At 43.2% G+C, this 24,899-nt stretch overlaps 1 protein-coding gene across 2 annotated transcripts; it reads left to right on the top strand.

Moving 5' to 3' along the window:
- Window positions 1-1,148: 1,148 nt before the first annotated feature.
- On the top strand, window positions 1,149-24,550 carry LOC110515504 (zinc finger protein 436-like). Of its 2 annotated transcripts, none has more exons than XM_036972712.1 (2): window positions 1,149-2,007; window positions 23,436-24,550. In XM_036972712.1, exons 1-2 carry the CDS (start codon window positions 1,440-1,442, stop codon window positions 24,323-24,325), a joined length of 1,458 nt encoding a protein of 485 aa, XP_036828607.1. In that variant the 5' UTR covers window positions 1,149-1,439; the 3' UTR covers window positions 24,326-24,550. The 2 variants fall into 2 exon arrangements, with proteins under 2 accessions (XP_036828607.1, XP_036828608.1); XM_036972713.1 differs by lacking the exon at window positions 23,436-24,550 and adding an exon at window positions 8,600-9,642.
- The last annotated feature ends 349 nt before the right edge of the window (window positions 24,551-24,899 follow it).

The following is a 24,899-nucleotide window of genomic DNA, read 5'->3' as shown; positions in this document are numbered from 1 at the left end:
GCGGGCCTTCTGACTTGTGGCTGTGGCTGTGGTTACTGGTGGAGGAGAGGGATTTTTGTACCGAATTTCCTGACTGAGTAAAACGGGGTGAAGGGAGCATGACCTTTCAAAGTGTACATTTTCAATCTCTTGTTTATAGCGCCACCATCTGGCCAATCGGTGTTATTTTGTATGTGCCAGATCTCTCTGGCCAAGACGCATCATTTACACAAGTTTAGTTTAATCAGGTTTAGAGGGAGACCTAGACAATGAGTCTAGTTTTGGAGTGACGGTTCGTCTGGCGTTGTTACTCTGATTGGTTGAGGATGAGCCAATCGTTGATTACTTTGTTTTCTGCAACACCCCACATTTAGACGTCACAACAATCGACTTCAATGATGTCAGTCTCAGACTGAAGTATGTTGCTAACGACAGAACAGTGGAATAATTAAGTTTGAGCCGAAAGGCCACTCTGTCGCTAATCTTTCCTAAGAGAAAGTTACATATTTTTGTTTGTTTGGTGCGGCGATAGAGCGCTGCATGAACTAGGGCTTAAATGCTCATACAGATGCTCTTTAAAATCAAATCCAATTGTATTGGCCACATACACATATTTAGCCGATGTTATTGCGGGTGTAGCGATATGATTGTGTTCCTAGCTCCAACAGTGCAGTAGTATCTAACGATTCACAACAATGCACACACGTCTAAAAGTAAAATAATGGAATTAAGAAATATATAAATATTAGGATGAGCGATGTCGGAGTGGCAAAGACTAAAATACTGTAGAATACAGTATATGCATATGAGGTGGGTACAAAAGTATGTAAACATTTGTTTAAGTGACCAGTGATTCCATGTCTATGTACATACAGCCTCTAAGGTGTAGGGTTGAGTAAACGGGTATTAACCAGCTCAGTGATTGATTAAAAATGATGGCCTTGAGATAGAAGCTGTTTTTCAGTCTCTCGGTCCCAGCTTTGTTGATGTCTCGTCATTGTTGGTAATCAGACCTACTACTGTTGTGTAGTATAGTATTTAAATTCCCTCTTTACAAAATCTGCACTAATTCATGAACACACGCGTGTACGTTTACATAAAATATCACACTTCTATGAAACAAATGTTTCCCCCCCAAAATAAAATAAATACTACCGCGTTACCCACTCCAGTCAGCAGATGGCAGATGTGCAGATTTCAGGCGATACTTCTAGTGTGACGTCTAATGTAGTGGACGGGACACTTCATCAACAGTAACAACCGTTCGTCGGCCACCTCCGTATCCAACATTATCGAAAACAGTCACTGTGTTTTAAACATACTTCTGTCGTGTCTACTTGTTTGCCCATTTAATGTAACGTTAATATTTACGTTGTTTGTCAGGTAGCTAGCTTGCTAAGTTAGTTTTGCACTAGGCTAATCGCTAATGCTAAGTAGCTAGCTAGTTAACATCCCCGACCATGAGTTCACTAAGCTACTCCACTCCTGCTGAAGAAGAAGAGGTCTGCTGGACAGAGAAAGAAGAAGAGGCTGACACAGTTAAACAAGAAGTAGAGGATGAGTCTGTTACTGTGAAAGAAGAAGCGATTGAAGCTTTCAGAGTGAAAGAAGAGGAGGCTGTTACAGTGAAAGAAGAGGAGGCAGTTACAGTGAAAGAAGAGGAGGCTGTTACTGTGAAAGAAGAGGAGGCTGTTACTGTGAAAGAAGAGGAGGCTGTTACTGTGAAAGAAGAGAAAGAAGCTTTCAGAGTGAAAGAGGAGGATGTTACTGTTAAACAAGAGGAGGCAGAAGTTTTTGGAGTGAAGATGGAGGGGCAGATTACTGTCACGTTGAAAGAGGAAGAAGAGGAGGGGCAGATTACTGTCACGTTGAAAGAGGAAGAAGAGGAGGGGCAGATTACTGTCACGTTGAAAGAGGAAGAAGAGGAGGGGCAGATTACTGTCACGTTGAAAGAGGAGGAAGAGGAGGGGCAGATTACTGTCACGTTGAAAGAGGAGGAAGAGGAGACGGGAGATCTGAGTAACACCAGTAAGTAGTGTCTTAAAAACGGGGAAACAAACTCTTCAGTCCTTGAAGATTGTTCAGTCACATGTTTGAAGACGAGGTGTTGAAATTTAAAAGTTACGAATATTTGTATAAAAACGTGTAAGTGGACATATTTCTCATTACTGTAACACTTGTTCAAGTTGCTGTAAAAAAACTCCAATATTTGTTTTTATTCAGTTTTATTCACCCATGATGCATCGTCTAGTGGAGGAGCACTGAGATGAGCCCAAGTTCGTTAACATTTTTCACTTATGCGTTCAGAATGAGGATCTTATTCTCAAACACCCCCTTTACGACACTTGACCTTGACATTACCAAAATGACAAAAAAGATTAGATTGGGAAAAACTTAAGAGACCCATTACCTTACCAACATGGAGATGTTGGGCTTTAGTGATGTGGTCAACACTTAGAGAACCATTACCTTATCAACATGGAGACATGAATGGGCTTTAGTGATGTGGTCAACACTTAGAGAACCATTACCTTATCAACATGGAGGCATGAATGGGCTTTAGTGATGTGGTCAACACTTAGAGAACCATTACCTTACCAACATGGAGATGTTGGGCTTTAGTGATGTGGTCAACACTTAGAGAACCATTACCTTACCAACATGGAGGTATGAATGGGCTTTAGTGATGTGGTCAGCACTTAGAGAACCATTACCTTACCAACATGGAGACATGAATGGGCTTTAGTGATGTGGTAAACACTTAGAGAACCATTACCTTACCAACATGGAGGCATGAATGGGCTTTAGTGATGTGGTCAACACTTAGAGAACCATTACCTTACCAACATGGAGGCATGAATGGGCTTTAGTGATGTGGTCAGTAGTTTACTGACTCATAACATCTGTCTCCTATTTCTTCCAGATGAAGCTGAGGGCCTCTCTTTACCAAAACACACATTTCTCATTACCACATAATTTTTAGGCTCGTTTCGGTAATGAGAATAAGTTAATAAAATCGTCAGTGGCTGTGCTGGTAACTTTCATTATTTACTAGGACCACCTATAGGTGAAAGCAGTAGGGGTTAAATAGGGGTTGTCAATAAACATGGGTGTATAAACCCCATGTAATTAACATAAAGCCACAATCTGGAGTTTGTGTTATAGCAAAGAGCAACCCCACCACTTAAAGAAAGATATCCCCCTATTTTGACATGAGCACCTGTTATAACACCTATAGTGTTGTTAGATATCCTACCTGTTAAAACAACTACCTATAGTGTTATTAGATATCCTACCTGTTATAACACCTACCTATAGTGTTATTAGATATCCTACCTGTTATAACACCTACCTATAGTGTTATTAGATATCCTACCTGTTATAACACCTACCTATAGTGTTATTAGATATCCTACCTGTTATAACACCTACCTATAGTGTTGTTAGATATCCTACCTGTTATAACACCTACCTATAGTGTTGTTAGATATCCTACCTGTTATAACACCTACCTATAGTGTTGTTAGGTATCCTACCTGTTATAACACCTACCTATAGTGTTGTTAGATATCCTACCTGTTATAACCCCTACCTATAGTGTTGTTAGATATCCCACCTGTTATAACCCCTACCTATAGTGGGGCTTGGGGGTTGAAGCTGTTTAGAAGCCTCTTGGACCTAGACTTGGCGTTCCGGTACCGCTTGCCGTGCGGTAGCAGAGAGAACAGTCTATGATTAGGGTGGCTGGAGTCTTTGACATTTTTTAGGGCCTTCCTCTGACACCACCTAGTATAGAGGTCCTGGACGGCAGGAAGCTTGGCCCCCGTGATGTACTGGGCCGTTCGCACTACCCTCTGTTGTTCCTTGCGGGCGGAGGTCAAGCAGTTGCCATACCAGACAGTGATGCAACCAGTCAGGATGCTCTCGCTGGTGCTGCTGTAGGACCTTTTGAGGATCTGAGGACCTATGCCAAATATTTTCAGTCTCCTGAGGGGGAATAGGTTTTACCGTGCCCTCTTCACAGGTGTCTTGGTGTGCTTGAACCATGTTAGTTTGTTGATGATGTGGAAAACCAAGGAACTTGAAGCTCTCAACCTGCTCCACTGCAGGCCCATCGATGAGAATGGGGGTGTGCTCGGTCCTCTTTTTCCTGTAGTCCATAATCATCTCCTTTGTCTTGATCACGTTGAGGGAGAGGTTGTTGTCCTGGCACCACATGGACAGGTCTCTGACCTCCTCCCTGTCGGCTCAAACTGAATTATTCCACTGTTCTATCGTTTGCAACATACTTCAGTCTGAGGGTGTGATTTTAACTGACTCGTCCGGAAGGGCCCATACAGATCTGAACGTGGAGTAGAGAGAGAAGGGCCCATACAGATCTGAACGTGGAGTAGAGAGAGAAGGGCCCATACAGATCTGAACGTGGCTTTTGCAGTAGAGAGAGAAGGGCCCATACAGATCTGAACGTGGAGTAGAGAGAGAAGGGCCCATACAGATCTGAACGTGGCCTCTGCAGTAGAGAGAGAAGGGCCCATACAGATCTGAACGTGGCTTCTGCAGTAGAGAGAGAAGGGCCCATACAGATCTGAACGTGGATTCTGCAGTAGAGAGAGAAGGGCCCATACAGATCTGAACGTGGCTTCTGCAGTAGAGAGAGAAGGGCCCATACAGATCTGAACGTGGCTTCTGCATTAGAGAGAGAAGGGTCCATACAGATCTGAACGTGGCTTCTGCAGTAGAGAGAGAAGGGCCCATACAGATCTGAACGTGGCTTCTGCAGTAGAGAGAGAAGGGCCCATACAGATCTGAACGTGACTTCTGCAGTAGAGAGAGAAGGGCCCATACAGATCTGAACGTGGCTTCTGCAGTAGAGAGAGAAGGGCCCATACAGATCTGAACGTGGCTTCTGCAGTAGAGAGAGAAGAGCCCATACAGATCTGAACGTGGAGTAGAGAGAGAAGGGCCCATACAAATCTGAACGTGGCTTCTGCAGTAGAGAGAGAAGGGCCCATACAGATCTGAACGTGGCTTCTGCAGTAGAGAGAGAAGGGCCCATACAGATCTGAACGTGGCTTCTGCAGTAGAGAGAGAAGGGCCCATACAGATCTGAACGTGGCTTCTGCAGTACAGAGAGAAGGGCCCATACAGATCTGAACGTGGAGTAGAGAGAGAAGGGCCCATACAGATCTGAACGTGGAGTAGAGAGAGAAGGGCCCATACAGATCTGAACGTGGCCTCTGCAGTAGAGAGAGAAGGGCCCATACAGATCTGAACGTGGCTTTTGCAGTAGAGAGAGAAGGGCCCATACAGATCTGAACGTGACTTCTGCAGTAGAGAGAGAAGGGCCCATACAGATCTGAACGTGGCTTCTGCAGTAGAGAGAGAAGGGCCCATACAGATCTGAACGTGGCTTCTGCAGTAGAGAGAGAAGGGCCCATACAGATCTGAACGTGGCTTCTGCAGTACAGAGAGAAGGGCCCATACAGATCTGAACGTGACTTCTGCAGTAGAGAGAGAAGGGCCCATACAGATCTGAACGTGGCTTCTGCAGTAGAGAGAGAAGGGCAAATACAGATCTGAACGTGGAGTAGAGAGAGAAGGGCCCATACAGATCTGAACGTGGAGTAGAGAGAGAAGGGCCCATACAGATCTGAACGTGGCCTCTGCAGTAGAGAGAGAAGGGCCCATACAGATCTGAACGTGGCTTTTGCAGTAGAGAGAGAAGGGCCCATACAGATCTGAACGTGGCTTTTGCAGTAGAGAGAGAAGGGCCCATACAGATCTGAACGTGACTTCTGCAGTAGAGAGAGAAGGGCCCATACAGATCTGAAAGTGGTTTCTGCAGTAGAGAGAGAAGAGCCCATACAGATCTGAACGTGACTTCTGCAGTAGAGAGAGAAGGGCCCATACAGATCTGAACGTGGCTTCTGCAGTAGAGAGAGAAGGGCCCATACAGATCTGAACGTGACTTCTGCAGTAGAGAGAGAATGGCCCATACAGATCTGAACGTGACTTCTGCAGTAGAGAGAGAAGGGCCCATACAGATCTGAACGTGGAGTAGAGAGAGAAGGGCCCATACAGATCTGAACGTGGAGTAGAGAGAGAAGGGCCCATACAGATCTGAACGTGGCCTCTGCAGTAGAGAGAGAAGGGCCCATACAGATCTGAACGTGGCTTTTGCAGTAGAGAGAGAAGGGCCCATACAGATCTGAACGTGACTTCTGCAGTAGAGAGAGAAGGGCCCATACAGATCTGAACGTGGCTTCTGCAGTAGAGAGAGAAGGGCCCATACAGATCTGAACGTGGCTTCTGCAGTAGAGAGAGAAGGGCCCATACAGATCTGAACGTGGCTTCTGCAGTACAGAGAGAAGGGCCCATACAGATCTGAACGTGACTTCTGCAGTAGAGAGAGAAGGGCCCATACAGATCTGAACGTGGCTTCTGCAGTAGAGAGAGAAGGGCAAATACAGATCTGAACGTGGAGTAGAGAGAGAAGGGCCCATACAGATCTGAACGTGGAGTAGAGAGAGAAGGGCCCATACAGATCTGAACGTGGCCTCTGCAGTAGAGAGAGAAGGGCCCATACAGATCTGAACGTGGCTTTTGCAGTAGAGAGAGAAGGGCCCATACAGATCTGAACGTGGCTTTTGCAGTAGAGAGAGAAGGGCCCATACAGATCTGAACGTGACTTCTGCAGTAGAGAGAGAAGGGCCCATACAGATCTGAAAGTGGTTTCTGCAGTAGAGAGAGAAGGGCCCATACAGATCTGAACGTGACTTCTGCAGTAGAGAGAGAAGGGCCCATACAGATCTGAACGTGGCTTCTGCAGTAGAGAGAGAAGGGCCCATACAGATCTGAACGTGACTTCTGCAGTAGAGAGAGAATGGCCCATACAGATCTGAACGTGACTTCTGCAGTAGAGAGAGAAGGGCCCATACAGATCTGAACGTGGCTTCTGCAGTAGAGAGAGAAGGGCCCATACAGATCTGAACGTGGTTTCTGCAGTAGAGAGAGAAGGGCCCATACAGATCTGAACGTGGCTTCTGCAGTAGAGAGAGAAGGGCCCATACAGATCTGAACGTGACTTCTGCAGTAGAGAGAGAAGGGCCCATACAGATCTGAACGTGGCCTCTGCAGTAGAGAGAGAAGGGCCCATACAGATCTGAACGTGGCTTCTGCAGTAGAGAGAGAAGGGCCCATACAGATCTGAACGTGGCTTCTGCAGTAGAGAGAGAAGGGCCCATACAGATCTGAACGTGACTTCTGCAGTAGAGAGAGAAGGGCCCATACAGATCTGAACGTGACTTCTGCAGTAGAGAGAGAGAAGGGCCCATACAGATCTGAATGTGACTTCTGCAGTAGAGAGAGAAGGGCCCATACAGATCTGAACGTGACTTCTGCAGTAGAGAGAGAAGGGCCCATACAGATCTGAACGTGACTTCTGCAGTAGAGAGAGAAGGGCCCATACAGATCTGAACGTGACTTCTGCATTAGAGAGATACATTTTATTTATTTTTTAAATCATTTCTGTTGCTGCTCTTCTGCTTTTCACGAAAGTGGAGCGTTGCACATGACGCTTGTTGTTGTCCAATCACAAGTGATCAAAGCAGCGCTAGGCTACAGATCCTCTCTGTGTGGCAAAAGTTAGGAGACACATGACCTTGCGTTTTCCTCCCGTGGCACGCCCTTCTGCACAACATGTTAACCAATCAGGACAGGAACTCAGTTTGGAAAACAGAAGCCCGATGGGGAGGATCAACGTTCAGTTCAGTTCATCTCTTTCTTCTACTAAAGCACTTCAGTAGTGGCTGGTCAAGTCACTTAGGATTGTAGGCAAACAGCAAAATGGATTCATTAATAGAAGATGGAATTAAAATGACGGAATAAAAGGTCAAGGAGAAGGATAGTCTGCAACGACCAAGAGCCAACAGGTAGACTGCTACCTAATAGTCTGAATTGGAGTTGTTGTTGTTGTTTGCAACTGTAGGATCGGAAAGCGTATGCACTCCCGGCCTGAATTAGAGTAGCTAGCTAACCGTAGCTATGTAGCTTAACTAGTTTCTCCTGGGTTTTTAGTCCAAGACAGGTACTACGTAATCTTATTTGATAAATAACCTAGTAATGGTAGCTATTAGTCTACTGTAGCCCGGGCTTTCATAGTACGGCCCCTCTCCCGCTCTTCTCCTACTCTGTCAGCTTCAGATAATAAAGTAGTTTTAAAAAAATGGTAGAACCCCAGGTCCCTTTAGGATCCGGGTGGTAGAACCCCAGGTCCCTTTAGGATCCGGGTGGTAGAACCCCAGGTCCCTTTAGGATCCGGGTGGTAGAACCCAAGGTCCCTTTCGGATCCGGGTGGTAGAACCCCAGGTCCCTTTCGGATCCGGGTGATAGAACCCCAGGTCCCTTTCGGATCCGGGTGGTAGAACCCCAGGTCCCTTTTCAGAACGGGTCCAACTTTTTGGACCCGTGAAGACCTCTACCCCCAACCAGGATATCTGGAAAACTTGGGATTTTTTGTGAAAAGCTACCTGGGTTTTTGCAACCCTAATAGAAATAAAGTTGTATCATGTTTCAGGTTTCATTCAGGTCTTTGTTTAACAAAATAATATGTATTTGGCAGGAAAGAGACCAGATTCTCACTCCAGTAGGAAGAGATTCTCCGATAGCGGGAAGAGTCCTTCAGGGAAACCAGAACCAGAGACTCCCAAACCGGCAAGACGACACCACTGTTCCCATTGTGGAAAGAGTTTTATGAAGTTACGGAACCTTCAAGAGCACGAGAGGACACACACGGGAGAAAAGCCTTTCCAATGTTCCCAATGTGGAAAGAGTTTTACCGTGTTAGTTAACATGAAAAGGCATGAGAGAATACACACAGGAGAAAAGCCATTCCAATGTTCCCAATGTGGAAAGAGTTTTACCTTGTTAGTTAACATGAAAAGGCATGAGAGAATACACACAGGAGAAAAGCCTTACCAATGTTCTCAGTGTGGCAAGAGTTTCACCCAGTTAGGAAGCCTGAAAATACATAACAGAATACACTCTGGAAAGAAGTCTTACCACTGCTCCCAATGTGGGAAGAGTTTTAACCAGTTAAAGCACCTGAAATCACATGAAAGAACACATTCAGGAGAGAAGCCTTTCCACTGCTCTCAATGTGGAAAGACATTTTCTCAGTCAGAGGACCTGAAATCACATGAGAGAATAGAGAGGCTGTGTTCTGACTTGTGTTTCTGACTGGGAATTTGTGTTTTTGTTTATACAACTTGAAGTCATACTGTTTTTCATGAAACCTTACTCACAAATATCGATCAAATTGTTGATATGAAACCTTACTCACATAAATATCGATCAAATTGTTGATATGAAACCTTACTCACAAATATCGATCAAATTGTTGATATGAAACCTTACTCTAAAATATAAATCTAATTGTTGATATGAAACCTTACTCTAAAATATAAATCTAATTGTTGATATGAAACCTTACTCACATAAATCAATTTTTTTTACATGAAACCTTACTCTAAAATATAAATCTAATTGTTGATATGAAACCTTACTAACATACACCTTAGCCAAATATATTTAAACTCAGTTTTTCACAATTCCTGACATTAAATCCTTGTAAAAATGCCCTGTCTTAGGTCAGTTAGGATCAGTTAAGTCAGGTCAGTTAAGAATGTGAAATGTCAGAATAATAGTAGAGAGAGTTATTTATTTACGCTTTTATTTCTTTCTTCACATTCCCAGTGGGTCAGAAGTTCACATACACTCAATTAGTATTTGGTAGCATTGCCTTAAAATTGTTTAATCTGGGTCAAACATTTTGGGTAGCCTTCCACAAGCTTCCCACAATAAGTTGGGTGAATTTTGGCCCATTCCTCCTGACAGAGATGGTGTAACTGGGTCAGGTTTGTAGGCCTCCTTGCTCGCACACTCTTTTTCAGTTCTGCCCACACATTTTCTATAGGATTGAGGTCAGGGCTTTGTGATGGCCACTCCAATACCTTGACTTTGTTGTCCAGTTAAGTAATTTTGCCACAACTTTGGAAGTGTGCTTGGGACCATTGTCCATTTGGAAGACCCGTTTGCAACCAAGCTTTAACTTCCTGACTGATGTCATGAGATGCTGTTTCAATATATCCATATAATTTACCTTCCTTTGATGCCATTTATTTAGTGAAGTGCAACAGTCCCTCCTGCAGCAAAGTACCCACACAACATGATGCTGTCACCCCGTGCTTCACAGTTGGGATGGTGTTCTTCGGCTTGCAAGCCTCCCCCTTTTTCCTCCAAAAATAATGATGGTCATTATGGCCAAACAGTTCTATTTTTGTTTCATCAGACCAGAGGACATTTCTCCAAAAAGTACGATCTTTGTCCCCATGTGCAGTTGCAAACCGTAGTCTGGCTTTTTTATGGCAGTTTTGGAGCAGTGGCTTCTTCCTTGCTGAGCGGCCTTTCAGGTTATGTCAATATAGAACTCGTTTTACTGTGGATATAGATACTTTTGTACCTGTTTCCTCCAGCATCTTCACAAGGTCCTTTGCTGCTGTTCTGGGATTGATTTGCACTTTTCGCACCAATGTACGTTCATCTCTAGGAGACAGAACATGTCTCCTTCCTGAGCGGTATGACGGCTGCATGGTCCCATGGTGTTTATACTTGCGTAATATTGTTTGTACAGATGAACGTGGTACCTTCAGGCATTTGGAAATTGCTCCCACGGATGAACCAGACTTGTGGAGGTCTACAATTTTTTTTCTGAGGTCTTGGCTGATTTCTTTTGATTTTCTCATGATGTCAAGCAAAGAGGCACTGAGTTTGAAGGTAGGCCTTGAAATACATCCACACAAATGATGTCAATTAGTCTATCAGAAGCTTCTAAAGCCATGACATAATTTTCTGGAATTTTCCAAGCTGTTTAAAGGCAAAGTCAACATAGTGTATGTCAACTTCTGACCCACTGAATTGTGATAGTGATATATAAGTGAAATAATCTGTCTGTAAACAAATGTTGGAAAAATTACTTGTGTCATGCACAAAGTAGATGTCCTAACTGACTTGCCAAAACTATAGTTTGTTAATAATAAATGTGTGGAGTGGTTGAAAAACTTACGACCTCAACTGTATCTAGGATTCCATGCTGGTCCATACTCACAGTCAATAACACATCTCTAGGGTTCCATGCTGGTCCATAGTCACAGCCAATAACACATCTCTAGGGTTCCATGCTGGTCCATAGTCACAGTCAATAACACATCTCTAGGGTTCCATACTCACAGCCAATAACACATCTCTAGGGTTCCATGCTGGTCCATAGTCACAGTCAATAACACATCCCTAGGGTTCCATGCTGGTCCATACTCACAGTCAATAACACATCTCTAGGGTTCCATAGTCACAGTCAATAACTCATCTCTAGGGTTCCATACTCACAGCCAATAACACATCTCTAGGGTTCCATGCTGGTCCATAGTCACAGTCAATAACACATCTCTAGGGTTACATACTCACAGCCAATAACACATCTCTAGGGTTCCATACTCACAGCCAATAACACATCTCTAGGGTTCCATGCTGGTCCATAGTCACAGTCAATAACACATCTCTAGGGTTCCATGCTGGTCCATAGTCACAGTCAATAACACATCTCTAGGGTTCCATGCTGGTCCATAGTCACAGTCAATAACACATCTCTAGGGTTCCATGCTGGTCCATAGTCACAGTCAATAACACATCTCTAGGGTTCCATGCTGGTTTGGTTGAAAGAGGACTGATGACTGCAGATGTGGGCATTTCAATGGCTAGCCCCACCCCTTTCAGGTGTGGCTAGCCAGTAAGGAGCAGGGATGGGAGGAGTTTGTACAATCTAGTCTAAAATCATATTTTAAAATGTGTATTTTATTGTGATCTATGGATTATAATTGATTGAAGTGTGAACCCTTAGACATTAATTATATGATCTGGGTCCAATTCAAATGATCGATTATTAGATTTTATATCGTTGTTTTATTCTAACTTTGAAACCTCTTGAATTTTGTTGTTTTGTTTCATTGAGTTCATTTGTGTAACTAGTCAACGAGCTAAAGGCAAAGATACTGTTGGTGAGGTAAGGTAAAAGTAGCCGAAAGTCGACCTGTCGGAGGAGGCACCGACAGCACTTAGATGTACAAGGAGGGAGAATGACAATGACATGACATGTTAATCTCTCCTGGCTCAAAGTTGAGGCGAGATTGACTGCATCACTATTGGTCTTTTGTGTGAGGTGTTGATGTGTTGAATGTAACGACTGTCCGTTTCAACCAGTCAGCACACAGTTTGAACATTCATGGGTTCTACACAAGACATGCAACCAGTGGTCTCTTCACAGTCCCAGGTCCAGAACAGAGGCTAGGAAAAGCACAGTATTAAATAGAACTCTCTGTCACCCAGGTAACTCAAGATAGACAGTATTAAATAGAACTCTCTGTCACCCAGGTAACTCAAGATAGACAGTATTAAATATAACTCTCTGTCACCCAGGTAACTCAAGATAGACAGTATTAAATATAACTCTCTGTCACCCAGGTAACTCAAGATAGACAGTATTAAATAGAACTCTCTGTCACCCAGGTAACTCAAGATAGACAGTATTAAATAGAACTCTCTGTCACCCAGGTAACTCAAGATAGACAGTATTAAATATAACTCTCTGTCACCCAGGTAACTCAAGATAGACAGTGTTAAATAGAACTCTCTGTCACCCAGGTAACTCAAGATAGACAGTATTAAATAGAACTCTCTGTCACCCAGGTAACTCAAGATAGACAGTATTAAATAGAACTCTCTGTCACCCAGGTAACTCAAGATAGACAGTATTAAATAGAACTCTCTGTCACCCAGGTAACTCAAGATTGACAGTATTAAATAGAACTCTCTGTCACCCAGGTAACTCAAGATAGACAGTATTAAATAGAACTCTCTGTCACCCAGGTAACTCAAGATAGACAGTATTAAATAGAACTCTCTGTCACCCAGGTAACTCAAGATAGACAGTATTAAATAGAACTCTCTGTCACCCAGGTAACTCAAGATAGACAGTATTAAATAGAACTCTCTGTCACCCAGGTAACTCAAGATAGACAGTATTAAATAGAACTCTCTGTCACCCAGGTAACTCAAGATAGACATTATTAAATAGAACTCTCTGTCACCCAGGTAACTCAAGATAGACAGTATTAAATAGAACTCTCTGTCACCCAGGTAACTCAAGATAGACAGTATTAAATAGAACTCTGTCACCCAGGTAACTCAAGATAGACAGTATTAAATAGAACTCTCTGTCACCCAGGTAACTCAAGATAGACAGTATTAAATAGAACTCTCTGTCACCCAGGTAACTCAAGATAACAATAAAAAGAGATTAAAACCAGACTAAAGAACACCTTACGGCAGGACGGGGAGTGTGAAGAGAGACATTGTTTTATAATAGATGTTGTATTATATGATTATGTGATTATGTGGTGGTTGTGATACCACTGTGGTATATGTCTGTCTGGGCCTGGGTATGTGATATATGTTTGTCTGGGCCTGGGTCTGGGTATGTGATATATGTTTGTCTGGGTATGTGATATATGTTTGTCTGGGCCTGGGTATGTGATATATGTTTGTCTGGGCCTGGGTCTGGGTATGTGATATATGTTTGTCTGGGTCTGGGTATGTGATATATGTTTGTCTGGGTATGTGATATATGTTTGTCTGGGTCTGGGTATGTGATATATGTTTGTCTGGGTATGTGATATATGTTTGTCTGGGCCTGGGTATGTGATATATGTTTGTCTGGGCCTGGGTATGTGATATATGTTTGTCTGGGCCTGGGTCTGGGTATGTGATATATGTTTGTCTGGGTATGTGATATACAGTGCCTTGCGAAAGTATTCGGCCCCCTTGAACTTTGCGACGTTTTGCCACATTTCAGGCTTCAAACATAAAGATATAAAACTGTATTTTTTTGTGAAGAATCAACAACAAGTGGGACACAATCATGAAGTGGAACGACATTTATTGGATATTTAAAACTTTTTTAACAAATCAAAAACTGAAAAATTGGGCGTGCAAAATTATTCAGCCCCCTTAAGTTAATACTTTGTAGCGCCACGTTTTGCTGCGATTACAGCTGTAAGTCGCTTGGGGTATGTCTCCATCAGTTTTGCACATCGAGAGACTGACATTTTTTCCCATTCCTCCTTGCAAAACAGCTCGAGCTCAGTGAGGTTGGTTGGAGAGCATTTGTGAACAGCAGTTTTCAGTTCTTTCCAAAGATTCTCGATTGGATTCAGGTCTGGACTTTGACTTGGCCATTCTAACACCTGGATATGTTTATTTTTTAACCATTCCATTGTAGATTTTGCTTTATGTTTTGGATCATTGTCTTGTTGGAAGACAAATCTCCGTCCCAGTCTCAGGTCTTTTGCAGACTCCATCAGGTTTTCTTCCAGAATGGTCCTGTATTTGGCTCCATCCATCTTCCCATCAATTTTAACCATCTTCCCTGTCCCTGCTGAAGAAAAGCAGGCCCAAACCATGATGCTGCCACCACCATGTTTGACAGTGGGGATGGTGTGTTCAGGGTGATGAGCTGTGTTGCTTTTACGCCAAACATAACGTTTTGCATTGCTAGTTCAGGGGAACCTTAATAAATAAATAAAACGAAGTCCAGAAAGATTCTGACTGTATCGTCATTGATGGCATGTCAGCATCACTGTAGTCTAAGTTACTGGGTGAACAGTATGACCCGGTGTACAGAACAGGATTAGACTGCATGTACTGCATGTACATCAGTTCACATTAGTTACTGGGTGAACAGTATGACCCAGTGTACAGAACAGGATTAGACTGTACATCAGTTCACATTAGTTACTGGGTGAACAGTATGACCCGGTGGCCAGAACAGGATTGGACTGCATGTACATCAGTTCACATTAGTGATTATGTAAATGCCGGATCTCTACGGCAAGACGCATCATTCACCCAAGTGTCATCACTTGCCCGTTCTGTCTGAGATCTCGTATGCGACTAAAGATACAAACCTACCGACATAATAAAGTAGGAACAGACCCGAGACCCGTCCACAGAATGCCAAGAGTAAAGCAAATCTGTCATCAAGGCAAAGGGTGGCTTTCTGAAGAATCTCAAATATAAAAGATATTTTGATTTGTTTAACACGTTTTTTGGGGGGGTTACTACATGATTCCATATGTGTTATGTCATAGTTTTGATGTCTTCACTATTATTCTACAATGTAGAAAATTGTGAAAATAAAGAAAAGCCCTTGAATGAGTAGGTGTGTCCAAACTTTTGACTGGTACTGTATATTAACATGCATTACCATTTCTCCTGGCAATGGAAGAACTGCTTCGGCAGCTTCATGAAACAGAGGCGTACTTCACTTTGCACCACACCAAGAGAGCAGCAGAAGTTGCTGAACTATCGGCAAAAATACAACAAGGCGTTCTCTGTTTCAGACGGCTACCCAATGTCCTTGCTCCGGTCCAAACGCTACGCCCACAGACTTTAGTTTCTTCTCCACGATGACTCTGGATCTGAGTACCTCCACGATGACTCTGGATCTGAGTACCTCCGCGATGACTCTGGATCTGAGTACCTCCACGATGACTCTGGATCTGAGGACCTCCACGATGACTCTGGATCTGAGAACCTCCACGATGACTCTGGATCTGAGGACCTCCACGATGACTCTGGATCTGAGGACCTCCACGATGACTCTGGATCTGAGGACCTCCACGATGACTCTGGATCTGAGGACCTCCACGATGACTCTGGATCTGAGGACCTCCACGATGACTCTGGATCTGAGGACCTCCGCGATGACTCTGGATCTGAGGACCTCCACGATGACTCTGGATCTGAGTACCTCCACGATGACTCTGGATATGAGTACCTCCACGATGACTCTGGATATGAGTACCTCCACGATGACTCTGGATATGAGTACCTCCACGATGACTCTGGATCTGAGGACCTCCACGATGACTCTGGATCTGAGTACCTCCACGATGACTCTGGATCTGAGGACCTCCACGATGACTCTGGATCTGAGGACCTCCGCGATGACTCTGGATCTGAGGACCTCCACGATGACTCTGGATCTGAGGACCTCCACGATGACTCTGGATCTGAGTACCTCCACGATGACTCTGGATCTGAGGACCTCCACGATGACTCTGGATCTGAGGACCTCCACGATGACTCTGGATCTGAAGACCTCCGCGATGACTCTGGATCTGAGTACCTCCGCGATGACTCTGGATCTGAGTACCTCCACGATGACTCTGGATCTGAGGACCTCCGCGATGACTCTGGATCTGAGGACCTCCACGATGACTCTGGATCTGAGGACCTCCACGATGACTCTGGATCTGAGTACCTCCACGATGACTCTGGATCTGAGTACCTCCACGTTGACTCTGGATCTGAGTACCTCCACGATGACTCTGGATCTGAATACATGCGTGGTATTACAATACTTACATAAGAGGGGTCATCATTAAGATCAGTGATTTTATTATTATGAAATTGGTGTTAACAAATGACACAGTCTGATGATGTATTGGGGTACTGAATTTCTAGTACAGTTTTTTTGAAGGCAATCTATGCAACGCTCATTTCTGAAACCAGCTTATCATTACCGTTACGAAACCCTCTTGTCATTACCGTTACGAAACCCTCTTGTCTATTACCCTTTCAAAACCCTCTTGTCATTACCGTAATGAAACCCTCTTGTCATTACCGTTTCAAAACCCTCTTGTCATTACCGTTTCAAAACCCTCTTGTCATTACCGTTTCGAAACCCTCTTGTCATTACCGTAATGAAACCCTCTTGTCATTACCGTAATGAAACCCTCTTGTCATTACCGTTTCAAAACCCTCTTGTCATTACCGTTACGAAACCCTCTTGTCATTACCGTAATGAAACCCTCTTGTCATTACCGTAATGAAACCCTCTTGTCATTACCGTAATGAAACCCTCTTGTCATTACCGTTACGAAAACCTCTTGTCATTACCGTTTCAAAACCCTCTTGTCATTACCGTAATGAAACCCTCTTGTCATTACCGTTACGAAACCCTCTTGTCATTACCGTTACGAAACCCTCTTGTCATTACCGTAATGAAACCCTCTTGTCATTACCGTTTCAAAACCCTCTTGTCATTACCGTTACGAAACCCTCTTGTCATTACCGTTACGAAACCCTCTTGTCTATTACCCTTTCAAAACCCTCTTGTCATTACCGTAATGAAACCCTCTTGTCATTACCGTAATGAAACCCTCTTGTCATTACCGTTTCAAAACCCTCTTGTCATTACCGTTTCAAAACCCTCTTGTCATTACCGTTTCGAAACCCTCTTGTCATTACCGTAATGAAACCCTCTTGTCATTACCGTAATGAAACCCTCTTGTCATTACCGTAATGAAACCCTCTTGTCATTACCGTAATGAAACCCTCTTGTCATTACCGTTACGAAAACCTCTTGTCATTACCGTTTCAAAACCCTCTTGTCATTACCGTAATGAAACCCTCTTGTCATTACCGTTACGAAACCCTCTTGTCATTACCGTTACGAAACCCTCTTGTCATTACCGTAATGAAACCCTCTTGTCATTACCGTAATGAAACCCTCTTGTCATTACCGTTACGAAACCCTCTTGTCATTACCGTAATGAAACCCTCTTGTCATTACCGTAATGAAACCCTCTTGTCATTACCGTAATGAAACCCTCTTGTCATTACCGTAATGAAACCCTCTTGTCATTACCGTAATGAAACCCTCTTGTCATTACCGTAATGAAACCCTCTTGTCATTACCGTTACGAAACCCTCTTGTCATTACCGTTACGAAACCCTCTTGTCATTACCGTTTCAAAACCCTCTTGTCATTACCGTTTCAAAACCCTCTTGTCATTACCGTTACGCACCAATATTTAGGATTTATTAGTCAAAATAAAATGGATACTTAAGTAATTTAGGCTTTTATTATTTATACATAAAAATAACATAACAATTATTATGAAATAGATCAATCGAATCTTAGTGATCCAAGAGCAATTTATTTTTTGTTGTTGTCAAGTGCCAGTTTCGTGAAATTCGGCCAGCTATTGAATAAAAAATATTGTTGAAATTGTTTAAGTTCTTCATGGGAAAATCAAAGGGTGTGTGCAGTGTGTGTGTGTTCCTATTACATGAACAATCCCAAGTTTGTTCCAGGCTGGTTTTATAGTTGGGTGGGATGGTCAAAATTGACGCTTACAAAAAATATATTATGAAGGTGACATGGCCGGCGCCCCATGGGCCTGTTAGGAGTAGTATTATTATTTAGAGATCTAGCTAATGTGATTTATATATTATGAAGGTGACATGGCCGGCGGCCCATGGGCCTGTTAGGAGTAGTATTATTATTTACAGATCTAGCTAATGTGATTTATATATTATGAAGGTGACATGGCCGGCGCCCCATGGGCCTGTTAGGAGTAGTATTATTATTTAGAGGTAGCGATCTAGCTAATGTGATTTATATATCATGAAGGTGACATGGCCGGCGCCCCATGGGCCTGTTAGGAGTAGTATTATTATTTAGAGGTAGCGATCTAGCTAATGTGATTTATATATCGTGAAGGTGACATGGCCGGCGCCCCATGGGTCTGTTAGGAGTAGTATTATTATTTAGAGGTAGCGATCTAGCTAATGTGATTTGAGTTTCCACTTCCTCAGGTGTTGAAACCCAAATTAATAAGGATATTGGGTGCACATAAAGATGTATGTACCGTGAATAATAGTTAAATTAACACAATTTAAAAGCTAAATATTGACTAATTATTTACCATTTACAACGATCGCAAACAACAAGGTCAAAGGTTGAATGTCTCTTGCTCAGTTGCAGCTAATCGATGGCGATATTAAAGGCAATTGCTGACCAGAATATGGTAAAAGGTAAGCTGGGTGAAAGGGGACCATATAAACGTTGACCAATTATTATTTTTCCGGGCAACATTCCGCAAATCCCATGTGAATGGGGTTGATGGTTGGTGGGGAGACGTTGAAATTTAAAGTTCAAAACGTTAACTAATAAATGAATGTAAAAGAAATTCCTCCATTTATTTCAGAAAAAAAACAAAACAAAGGATGTTCAATGTGGATCCATGACCTTCCGTATAGACCTGGTTGGATCCATAACCTTCCGTATAGACCTGGTTGGATCCATAACCTTCCGTATAGACCTGGTTGGATCCATAACCTTCCGTATAGACCTGGTTGGATCCATAACCTTCCGTATAGACCTGGTTGGATCCATAACCTTCCGTATAGACCTGGTTGGATCCATAACCTTCCGTATAGACCTGGTTGGATCCATAACCTTCCGTATAGACCTGGTTGGATCCATAACCTTCCGTATAGACCTGGTTGGATCCATGACCTTCCGTATAGACCTGGTTGGATCCATGACCTTCCGTATAGACCTGGTTGGATCCATGACCTTCCGTATAGACCTGGTTGAATCCATGACCTTCCGTATAGACCTGGTTGGATCCATAACCTGTGAACAAACCAAATGTCTCGGTTCCATATAGACCTGGTTGGATCCATAACCTTCCGTATAGACCTGGTTGGATCCATAACCTTCCGTATAGACCTGGTTGGATCCATAACCTTCCGTATAGACCTGGTTGGATCCATAACCTGTGATCAAACCAAATGTCTCGGTTCCGTATAGACCTGGTTGGATCCATAACCTGTGAACAAACCAAATGTCTCTGTTCCATATAGACCTGGTTGGATCCATAACCTGTGAACAAACCAAATGTCTCTGTTCCATATAGACCTGGTTGGATCCATAACCTGTGAACAAACCAAATGTCTCGGTTCCGTATAGACCTGGTTGGATCCATAACCTGTGAACAAACCAAATGTCTCGGTTCCATATAGACCTGGTTGGATTCATAACCTTCCGTATAGACCTGGTTGGATCCATAACCTTCCGTATAGACCTGGTTGGATCCATAACCTTCCGTATAGACCTGGTTGGATCCATAACCTTCCGTATAGACCTGGTTGGATCCATAACCTGTGATCAAACCAAATGTCTCGGTTCCGTATAGACCTGGTTGGATCCATAACCTGTGAACAAACCAAATGTCTCTGTTCCATATAGACCTGGTTGGATCCATAACCTGTGAACAAACCAAATGTCTCTGTTCCGTATAGACCTGGTTGGATCCATAACCTGTGAACAAACCAAATGTCTCGGTTCCATATAGACCTGGTTGGATCCATAACCTGTGAACAAACCAAATGTCTCTGTTCCATATAGACCTGGTTGGATCCATAACCTGTGAACAAACCAAATGTCTCGGTTCCGTATAGACCTGGTTGGATCCATAACCTGTGAACAAACCAAGTGTCTCGGTTCCATATAGACCTGGTTGGATCCATAACCTGTGAACAAACCAAATGTCTCGGTTCCGTATAGACCTGGTTGGATCCATAACCTGTGAACAAACCAAATGTCTCGGTTCCGTATAGACCTGGTTGGATCCATAACCTGTGAACAAACCAAATGTCTCGGTTCCGTATAGACCTGGTTGGATCCATAACCTGTGAACAAACCAAATGTCTCGGTTCCGTATAGACCTGGTTGGATCCATAACCTGTGAACAAACCAAATGTCTCGGTTCCGTATAGACCTGGTTGGATCCATAACCTGTGAACAAACCAAATGTCTCGGTTCCGTATAGACCTGGTTGGATCCATAACCTGTGAACAAACCAAATGTCTCGGTTCCGTATAGACCTGGTTGGATCCATAACCTGTGAACAAACCAAATGTCTCTGTTCCGTATAGACCTGGTTGGATCCATAACCTGTGAACAAACCAAATGTCTCGGTTCCGTATAGACCTGGTTGGATCCATAACCTGTGAACAAACCAAATGTCTCGGTTCCGTATAGACCTGGTTGGATCCATAACCTGTGAACAAACCAAATGTCTCGGTTCCGTATAGACCTGGTTGGATCCATAACCTGTGAACAAACCAAATGTCTCGGTTCCGTATAGACCTGGTTGGATCCATAACCTGTGAACAAACCAAATGTCTCGGTTCCGTATAGACCTGGTTGGATCCATAACCTGTGAACAAACCAAATGTCTCGGTTCCGTATAGACCTGGTTGGATCCATAACCTGTGAACAAACCAAATGTCTCGGCTCCGTATAGACCTGGTTGGATCCATAACCTGTGAACAGACCAAATGTCTCGGTTCCGTATAGACCTGGTTGGATCCATAACCTGTGAACAGACCAAATGTCTCGGTTCCGTATAGACCTGGTTGGATCCATAACCTTCCGTATAGACCTGGTTGGATCCATAACCTGTGAACAAACCAAATGTCTCTGTTCCATATAGACCTGGTTGGATCCATAACCTGTGAACAAACCAAATGTCTCGGTTCCGTATAGACCTGGTTGGATCCATAACCTGTGAACAAACCAAATGTCTCGGTTCCGTATAGACCTGGTTGGATCCATAACCTGTGAACAAACCAAATGTCTCGGTTCCGTATAGACCTGGTTGGATCCATAACCTGTGAACAAACCAAATGTCTCGGTTCCGTATAGACCTGGTTGGATCCATAACCTGTGAACAAACCAAATGTCTCGGTTCCGTATAGACCTGGTTGGATCCATAACCTGTGAACAAACCAAATGTCTCGGTTCCGTATAGACCTGGTTGGATCCATAACCTGTGAACAAACCAAATGTCTCGGTTCCGTATAGACCTGGTTGGATCCATAACCTGTGAACAAACCAAATGTCTCGGCTCCGTATAGACCTGGTTTGATCCATAACCTGTGAACAAACCAAATGTCTCGGTTCCGTATAGACCTGGTTGGATCCATAACCTGTGAACAGACCAAATGTCTCGGTTCCGTATAGACCTGGTTGGATCCATAACCTTCCGTATAGACCTGGTTGGATCCATAACCTGTGAACAAACCAAATGTCTCTGTTCCATATAGACCTGGTTGGATCCATAACCTGTGAACAAACCAAATGTCTCTGTTCCATATAGACCTGGTTGGCTCCATAACCTGTGAACAAACCAAATGTCTCTGTTCCATATAGACCTGGTTGGATCCATAACCTGTGAACAAACCAAATGTCTCGGTTCCGTATAGACCTGGTTGGATCCATAACCTGTGAACAAACCAAATGTCTCGGTTCCATATAGACCTGGTTGGATCCAGATCCGATCCGTGGGGGAAGCAGCAGAAAAGTATTTTTTTAAGCTACTTTATTAACCAGCGCTGATAAATTGTTAATAAAGTGATGGATGTCACATTGCCTGTCCCGGTAAACCCCCCCTGTCTTTACAAGACAGTAAAAACACAAACCTCAAGGCAATTCAATTTGGCTGTAAATGGAAGAACAAGCTCTGTATTGCTCCATTATCATCTCATCTCCATATAGAAGAACAGGCTCTGTATTGCTACATGATCATCTCATCTCCATATAGAAGAACAGGCTCTGTATTGCTACATGATCATCTCCATAACAGCTGTAAATAGAAGAACAGGCTCTGTATTGCTCCATTATCATCTCATCTCCATAACAGCTGTAAATGGAAGAACAGGCTCTGTATTGCTTCATTATCATCTCATCTCCATAACAGCTGTAAATAGAAGAACAGGCTCTGTATTGCTACATTATCACCTCATCTCCATAACAGCTGTAAATAGAAGAACAGGCTTTGTATTGCTACATTATCATCTCATCTCCATAACAGCTGTAAATGGAAGAACAGGCTCTGTATTGCTACATTATCATCTCATCTCCCCCTGTATGGACATTCTACTGTAGAAGGATGACATGTAGTGACGAATCCCCCTGTATGGACATTCTACTGTAAAAGGATGACATGTAGTGACGAATCCCTCTGTATGGACATTCTAGTGAAGTTCTACATTGAATATGTTGTTTTTTAATGTAGGAACAGCGTGAGATTCTTTCTGTCAGTCCTGGATACCGTTGTTATGGTGTCTGTGTGCAGCAGGAAGGAAGAGGTTGTTTTGTGAGCCAATGATAACTAGTGTTAGTGAAATTACTGGATGTCTTTCTTTTTCCCTCTTTATTTTATTTTACCCTTATTTTATTTAACCCTTATTTTATTTAACCCTTATTTTATTTAACCTTTGTTTTATTTAGCCCTTATTTTATTTAGCATATGCGACTGTACCTGTAGACTTCCAGTCATTGCGCTAATGCTAGTTACCAGAATCTCTCTGTATTCCTCTAAAGCCACACTGTAAAATGGATCTGATTTGGATTAATTATGTGGAATCATGTGGAAGTTTCATTCATGTCTCTATGATTAAATAAACACTTTGTTTGTTTTTGGCAGGAGAAAGACCAGACTCTGAGGAACCAAAGGAAGAAATGGCCAAACCAGCAAGACCATACCACTGCTCCCAGTGTGCGAAGAGTTTTACCCAGTTAGGGAACATGAAAAGACACGAGAGGACACACACAGGTGATAAACCTTACCACTGCTCCCAGTGTGGAAAGAGTTTTACCCGGATAGGGTCCCTGAAAATGCATGAGAGAATGCACACAGGAGACAAGCCTTACCCCTGCTCCTTGTGTGTAAAGAGATTTTCCTCATCAGGATGCCTGAAAATACATGAGAAGACGCACACAGGCGATAAACCTTTCCAATGCTCCCAGTGTGGAAAGAACTTTTCCTTGTCAGCGAGCCTGAAAAGACATGAAAGGACACACACAGGAAATACTCCTCATCACTGCTCCCAGTGTGGAAAGAGTTTTACCCGGATAGGGTCCCTGAAAATGCACGAGAGAATACATACAGGAGAAAAGCCATACCACTGCTCCCAGTGTGGAAAGAGTTTTAACCAGTCAAGGGACCTGAAAGATCATGAGAGAATACATACAGGAGAAAAGCCACACCACTGCTCCCAGTGTGGAAAGAGTTTTAACCAGTCAAGGGACCTGAAAGAACATGAGAGAATACATACAGGGGAAAAGCCATACCACTGCTCCCAGTGTGCAAAGCGTTTTACACAGTTAGGTCACCTGAAACGTCATCAAAGAACACACACCGGAGAGAAGCCTTACCACTGCTCTCAGTGTGGAAAGAGTTTTGCCCAGTTAAGTCACCTGAAAGAACATAAGAGATTGCACACAGGGGAGAAGCCTTACCACTGCTCCCAGTGTAGAAAGAAATTTTCCTCGCTAGCGAACTTGAAAAGACATGAGGACACACACAGGAGATAAGCCTTCCAATGCTCCCAGGACCTGTAAATTGATATTTCACATCACATCATCAGAGAACTTACAGTGCTCCCGTTGTCTTATATTTTTTACGAAGAATGTGTTTTTTGATTATGCCATATGAAATCGAACTGTACAAAAAATAGATTTGTATGTTTTTATTAGAAAAACATGAATTGAATATGGAGTATTTCAGTTTAAATATACAGTACGCCCGTGTTAATGTAGACTGCTCTGTGATTAAATGATAATTTTAAAACTCTGGCTATGTGTGTGTTTGTGTGTTTATCTGAGTGTGTCATTCCTCCAGCAGATAATCTATTTGGATGTGATGCATTTTGCTCCATTGCTTCCCTCCAAGGAGCCACCGTTGGAAGACACAAGGAGTTACTTCTTAACGTTGTGGAGGGCCTCCGTACCTTGGCGGGAACCCTTCAATGCATTGCTGGAACAAGCCACAACGGTAACCTTCCAGACTCTTAGTAACCCCACTACCAGAGGTGTTTCTCCCCATACCCATTTCAGTTGGTGGCCCACTCTGATGATTTATATCTGACAGAGTGGCTGTAAAATAAAT

The sequence above is a fragment of the Oncorhynchus mykiss genome, unplaced genomic scaffold (assembly GCF_013265735.2).
Source record: "Oncorhynchus mykiss isolate Arlee unplaced genomic scaffold, USDA_OmykA_1.1 un_scaffold_190, whole genome shotgun sequence".
NCBI classification, from domain to species: Eukaryota; Metazoa; Chordata; class Actinopteri; order Salmoniformes; family Salmonidae; genus Oncorhynchus; species Oncorhynchus mykiss.
The sequence above is the reverse complement of the archived record's forward strand: the minus strand, read 5'-3'. Positions and strand labels throughout refer to the sequence as shown.